General features: G+C 38.8%; 1 protein-coding gene across 2 annotated transcripts in view; it reads left to right on the top strand.

Annotated features, from left to right (window-relative positions):
• Positions 1-7122, top strand: part of ZNF567 (zinc finger protein 567) — a 120446-nt gene that overhangs the window by 94427 nt on the left and 18897 nt on the right. The window contains exons 1-3 of one of the 2 annotated variants that reach the window (XM_044931252.2): positions 4-151; positions 1353-1452; positions 3426-3499. The exons of the other annotated variant lie outside the window; for it this stretch is intronic. Of the exons in view, the coding sequence (XP_044787187.1) occupies positions 3491-3499 (9 nt within the window). The 5' untranslated portion in view covers positions 4-151; positions 1353-1452; positions 3426-3490. Of the gene's footprint in view, positions 1-3; positions 152-1352; positions 1453-3425; positions 3500-7122 lie in introns of those variants that run through there. 2 annotated transcript variants of the gene reach the window in all.

Here is a 7122-nt window from a genome sequence, read left to right as displayed (position 1 = left end):
GACTGTGGGAAATGTAGTTCAAGGCCGCAAAAGCCCGGATGTCGAGAAGGCGCGCGCTGAGGCCACGGCAGTGAAGACAGGCCGCTGAGACCCTTGGGAGGCAGCGCTCGCGCGGGAGTGCGCAGGCGCAGACGGCTGTCCCCTTTCAAAGGTGAGGCTAGTAGGTCCAGCGGGCGCTGGGCGGGTGTGTGATGTTGGGACCCGGTGGGGATTGCCTAAGATGGAGGTGGGAACCTGGGCTGGGAACCCCAAGGAAAGAAGAGGGAACCTGGACTGAGAGAAGGCCGGGAAGGAAAGCGAGAATCCGGGCCCTAGAGAAAGCGAGGAGGGAAGCGAGAACCTAGGAAGGGGAAGAAACTGGGAGAAGTGCTGGGAACGCCGAGGTAGAACAGGGAGCCCGAGGCGGCTGTGAGCTCGGCCTGGTACATATAGGCGTTCTGATTGTGTAGCTTTTTGTGCCTGTTCTTGTGTATGTGTATGTGTGGACTTGTGTTACTCTGTGCGACGTTATGGAACCTATTGTTTATGAAAGTCAGAGGGTCTCTGTGTGGTCTAATTTTTAAATTAGGTGCGAGTCTGTGTTTGAGGCTGTGCAACTTTGGAGTGGCAACAGTAAGGGGTTTGTGAGTAAAATTTTGCTACTTTGCGTAGAAGTATGTAATGAGCTCTATGAGTTTATGCATGACGTGTGGCTGTGGGATTGGGATTGTGTAGTGGGTGATACAACAGTGAATATTGCACATTTTAAAGTATTTGTGCACACCAGTAAGTGCACAATTCACGGTGACTGTGAATGTGGCTGGTTGATTGTGTGACTGAGATGGAACACTTGAGAAAGTAGATTCAAGACTAGTAAGTACTATGTATTATTTAGATTGTCAGCATATCGGCCATTGCCTGTAAAATTTGACTCTGGCAAATAGACAAGTAAAAAAAAAATACGTATTTTTTCATTGGAGAGGAGGAGTTAAAATTAAAATAATTTTCAGGTGGTACAGTCTTGTATTGGGAAACCCCATATTGACTAGTGACCAGTATGTTGACATAAGTAGAACACTGTTGGGAGCACAGAAAAAACTTTCTCCCATAACTGCTGCTCTCAAAGTTTGTATTTGGGTGAATTCCTGGACAATAAAGGTTCAATAATTTCTTCAGTCTTTACAAAGATGCTGAACATTTAAACACGAGATCAGCCTCATTTAGCTGAATAGAATGTTCACTGTAGAAATCAGTACTTCAAACTTGTTTTAAAAGCAAAAACGCTCCCTCCTGCTGGAAGTCTGCTGTGTGAAGGAAAATGTGGTCAGTTTCTTCTCTAATCCCTCTATTTGTCCCCTCTTTATTCCTTCTAGGTTGATAGTCTTCAGCTGGAATGGATTGGGAGCTGAAAAAGAGAAATCATAAGTCAAGAACAAAAACAGGCTAACATGACTGGTACCATTATAATATAGTGTAAGTCATGTCTTACTTTGGCATGGCCAACTCAATGGACATGAGTTTGAGTGAACTCCAGGAGACAGTGAAGGACAGGGAAGCCTGGTATGCTGCAGTTCCAGGGGTTACAAAGAGTCGGACACAACTCAGTGATTGAACAACAAATACCTTACCTTCTGAGAGACCCCACTGTTGGGAACTTCCAGATACAGTTCCCTTTTTATGGGCACAACCACTTCTCCAGATACTTCTCTTGGCATGCAGTGACCCACCTACTTGTAGGTCTTGTTCTCTCCTGTCAGTCCTCTTGAACAGTATCTAAGCCAACCTAGGCATGCTCCATCATCCATGGATTCCCCATCTGGAGCTCAGATGAGAATTAGTCCCCTTAGTCACCACCACTCCACTCCCCCATATCCTGGAAGCATGTACATTTCTCCCCCAAATTCTCTCACTACTTTGATTTATGGTAGTATTAGGGTCTAAGGAGCTTCTTGTTTGTTACAAGGGAGGAAGAAGCATCTATTTCTCTTCTCCCTAGAAATCTGTTCTAAAAATAATTTGCTCTCTTAAAGAGACATTCCCTTTTCTTAGCCTCTTCTAGCCTCTTGAAGGAGCCTCTTCCTCCTTGGAGTTAAATTAATGGCAGCAAAACTTTACAGTCAGCTGCTTTTTAAGACTTTATTATAGCATGAGGGACAATTAAAAGCTTGTTTGCTCACCATCTTTGGGACATCTGCTGAGACTGAGGTAGGAAAATTTCTTAGTTACCATCCTGTTAAAAATAATGACAACAGAAAACTCAGGTTTGCTGGAAAAGACATTAACAAATCAATAGACTGTGTGTGTGTGTGTTTGTGTGTGTGTGTGTGTGTGTGTGTATCAGAAAACAATGGGAAGTGGCTGTCAAAATTCAAGATACAAAGGTTGTATGTTTGTAAAAAAAATTTGATGTTCCTGACAGACTCAAAAATTAAAGATTTAAGAACCAGAAGACACATGGTAAGTGTCAAAACTGACATTTCATGAAGTTTCTGTAAAATTTCAGTAAAATTTTTAAACTTTCCAAAATTGTTAGGAGATAATGAACAAGACAGAAGTGGTTAAAGAAAAATAATGGAGGTGGGGAGTAGGCCTACCTGATACTAAAATGTGTTTTAAAACTGTAATAGCTGCAGAGTAGTCCTGGCAGTTAAATGAAAAGATCAGTGGAACTAAATATGAAGTCCAGATATACTCAAATATGTAAAGGAAATAAAGTATATGATAAAGAAAAGCTATAAAAATTATTTTAGGTATTTACAGGATTAATTTCCTTCCTTTAAAAAAGATCTAATATCAATCCAGAAAACAGTTATTGGAAAAGTGAATAACTAAACTATTAACTATTAGTCTATTAGTTATTAGAAAAGTGAGACCTTTCACAGACAGGAAACTAAAGATGGACTGTGGTAATGTCTGTAGGGGCTGGTGGTGGCTGTAGACTAGGGAGTTGGTGGCCTGATTCGGCCTGGCTTGTCTTTTATTTTTTTTTAAAAAAGATGAGGTTTTTTAAAAACTTTAGAAGCTTATCCTCTCTCATAATGAGAAAAATAAGAGCTAGAATCACAATGTATACTTTGGCAAGCATCAAGAACTTTGTATCAGTGGTACTCAGGGTATGGGGTGACAGGTATTTTCATGTATTGTTGGTCATGATGTAGGTTAAGCCTTAATGGAGAAGAGCTTGGAAGTAGTTAGTAGGCAGCTTCGGAGAGAAAAGTGGTAATAGAGAGGAGAGTGGCTTGCCCAGAATCTAACTTCTTGCCCCAAGATCCTGTATCTCTAGCTTTGGGGATGAAATAATATTTGTCTAGCTCATTATCCCCCTGTATTTGTGTGGACAGAGTGGACTAGCACCAAAGCAAAGAAAATAGAGTCAATTTTAATTGAGTCGTAAGGCGTATGTGGTGTCAATGTGGCTTCTTTTCGTGTTGGTTTTGCCTTCTTAGGAACCACCCCTTTTCTAAAGAAGAGTCCAAAGGAAGACTGGTCATCTCTTGTAAATCTCAAAACCATGGCTCAGGTGAGATGATGGTTCTTCTCCCTTTTCTAAAATAGTTTTGTTTGTTTGTTTAAAGACTGTTTGAGCACTTGCTTTTCTTGTACTGAAATCCTCCTGTTTGCCTTCCCCTTTAGGAAGGCAGTACCCACTTGTTCTATTGGTCAGATAAGCTTTTACCTTCCACAAGTGCTCCTGATTTTAACCAGTGTTCACATATTAAGTGGGTGTAATCATTCAACATCTTTTCTCAGTCTTCTCCCAGAAACAGTGCTAGAACAAAAATGCATTTCTTCAAATTAAAAGAGAATATAGTACTGCATGGAAGAGGGCATGGCAACCCACTCCAGTATTCTTGCCTGGAGGATCCCCATGGACAGAGGAGCCTGGCATTCTGCTGTCCATAGGGTCTCAAAGAGTAGGATGTGAGTGAGCAGCTAAGGACAGCACAGCACATAATACAGCATGCACCTGTCTTGCAAAGAAAAGAACAGTCAAGATGAAGGTAGAATTGACAGATTGCTGTTAAGTGTCAAGAAGTCCTGTCTTGAGGTTTTGAGACGAGAGCTATGGTTGGCAGATTGTACAAAAACCAAGAATCCTCTATTTCTCCCCTCTGATCCTTCAAGAGATCCTTGAATTTAAACTGTTAATGTGTATTTTAATATCTTCCTCTCCCATAATGGATTGTCTTAAACATTCTTCTAATGTGCTTTGGGTTTAATACTAGGCAAACTCTAAGATAAGAGTTAACTGTTCAATGTTATTGGCACAGAGTTTTTGTTTGGGCTTCCCTGGTGGCTCAGCTGGTAAAGAATCCACCTGCAATTTGGGAGACCTGGGTTCAGTCCCTGGATTGGGAAGATCCCCTGGAAAAGGGAATGGCTACCCACTCCAGTAGATACTGGTGATGGTTACATAACATTGTGAATGTACTTAATGGCAATGAATTATATACTGAAAATGATTAAAATGATAAAATTTTATGTCACATATGTTTCACCACACACACACACACACAGTTAAACAGAAAAGTATAAGAAACATAAAAATCCATAAGTGAGCATTGGGGCAAACACTTGGAGGATTGGAAAGAGAGCAAAGGTATTAAACCATCAGCAGTATCTCTTTCCAGAGCTTTTTCACATTCCAAACAGAAAGGAAGGGAAAGTCACTCAGTCATGTCTGACTCTTTGTGACCCCATGGACTGTAATCTGTGGAATTCTCCAGACCAGAATACTGGAGTGGGTAACCATAATGTTTTGTTGTTTTCAGTGTACCAGTCTTGCAAATGTTTGTTGTATTCATACTGAGATGTTTTTATGTTGTTGTAAATACTGTTATTTTTATTTCAGATTCCCATTGTTTATTGCTAAAATGCAGTTGATTAGTATATGAAAATGCAATTTCATTTTTGTTTATTAACCTACCTTCTCTCTAAACCTATTCTAGTAATTTTTTGGTAGATTCTTTAGGATTTTCTTCACACATAATCATGTCAGATGTGTAATATTACTGTTGTCCATCTTTGCTTTCCAATCTATATTCCTTTTATTTCTGTTTGGCTTTACTACACTGTCTAGAACTTTCAGTGCAGTGTTGATATAAGTAATGAGAACAGATATTTTTGCCTTATTCCTGACTAAGGGGAAAGGCATGTAGTTTTTGACTAAGTGTTACACTGGTGATTGGTTTTACATAAATGCTCTTTATCAGATTTATCAGGTTGAAGAAATTCTTGATTAGTGATCATTTTTATCACAAATGAATGTTGAATTTTGTTAAAAGTTTTTATGCTTCTGTTGTTTTTTATGTATTATGTGGTTTTCCCCCTTTTAAAATTAACGTGATGAGTTATATTGATTGATTTTTGAAGTGCTAAACCAGCTTATCCCTAGGATAAACCCCACTTGGTCATGATAGATTCATATATTCATTTTTCACATATTGCTTGGTGAATTTACTAACACACTGTTAAGGATTGTTTTGTCTGTGGTTCATAAATGATTTGGTCTGTAGTTTTTCTTGTAATGTTGTTGTCTAGTTTTGGTATGAAGGTAATGCTAACTTACAGAATGAGTTGAGAACTATACTCTCCTTTTATTTTCTCAAAGAATTTGTGTAGAATTGGTATTATTTCTTCCATAATAATTTCTTCCGTAATGTTTGTTAGAATTTACCAGTGAAGCCATCTGAGCCTCAAGATTTGTTTTTGGGAAGATTTTTTACTAGCAGTTCAATTTCCTTAATAGAATTGTGGCTATTAATGCTATTCAGGCTTCCCTTGTGGCTCAGACAGTAAAGAAGCTGCCAGCAACGCAGGAGACCTGAGTTCAGTCCCTGAGCAGGGAAGATCCACTGGAGAAGGGAATGGCAACTCACTTCAGTATTCTTGGCTGGAGAATTCCATGGACAGAGGAGCCTGGCATACTATAGTCCACGGTGCTGCAAAGAGTTGGACACAACTGAACGACTAACACTTAGACTTTCATGCTGTCAATTTTTTTCTCTTCAGTGAGCTTTTATAATTCATGTCTTTTAAGCAATTTGTCCATTTCATCCAAGTTATAAAATTTATCGGCACAAAGTTTTTCAAAAATCTACTCTTTTTATCCTTTTGATGTTTATGTAATCTGTAATGGTGCTGCTCTTTCATTCTGTTGTTGATTATTTTTGACTTTTAGTTTTTTCCTTGATCAGTTAACTAGAGATTTATCAATTTTGCTGATTTTTTTCAAAGCAACAACCTTTGGTTTCATTGATTTCCTGTTTTTCTGTTTCCTGTTTCTTCATTTCTGCTCTTACACTTTGTATTTCCTTTCCTTTTCATTACTTTGGATTTAATTACCTCTTATTTTTACATGGAAGGTTATATCATTGATATTGGACTTTTTTTTCCCCATAGGAAATGCTCTAAATTTCCCTCTAACAAATTTAGACATGTTGTATTTTCATTTTTATTCATTTGAAAATATTTTCTAATTTATCTCATGCTTTCCTTTTTGACCCATTTGTTTAGAGGAAGTCTGTTTAATTTTCAAATATTTGGGGATTTTCCAAATAGCTTTCTCCTATTGATTTCCAGTTTAATTTTGTTACAACCAGGAAACATGCTGTATATGATTTCATTCTTAAATTTATAAATTTCTTTTGTACCACAGATTATAGTACCATCTGATGAATGTTCTATATGTACTTGTAGAGGATGTATATTCTAGTGTTGTTGGATGGTGTATTCTGTAAATAATCAAGTCAAATTGCTTGATTATGATGGTAAAGTTTTCTATATCCTTATTGATTTTCAGTCTGTTATACCCATGACAGAAAAGGAAGTCAAATCTTAAGTTACAAGTGTGGCTGTGAAAGTGAAAGTCGCTCAGTCGTGTCCAACTCTTTGTGACCCCATGGACTGTAGCCCTCCAGCCTCCTCTGTCCATGGAATTCTCCAGGCCAGAATACTGGAGTGGTTAGCTGTTCCCTTCTCCAGGGGATATCCCCAACCCAGAGATCGAACCTGGGTCTCCCACATTGCAGGTAGATTCTTTACCGTCGGAGCCACCAGGGAAGCCCAAAACTATTAATGGAAAGGCTGACTGAGCTTTTTTAAATGGATGGAATAGGATGGCACTACTGATCACTCTTGGCA

The sequence above is a fragment of the Bubalus bubalis genome, chromosome 18, assembly GCF_019923935.1.
Source record: "Bubalus bubalis isolate 160015118507 breed Murrah chromosome 18, NDDB_SH_1, whole genome shotgun sequence".
Lineage (NCBI taxonomy): Eukaryota > Metazoa > Chordata > Mammalia > Artiodactyla > Bovidae > Bubalus > Bubalus bubalis.
Note: the sequence above shows the minus strand (reverse complement) of the source record. Positions and strands in the feature narration are given on the sequence as shown.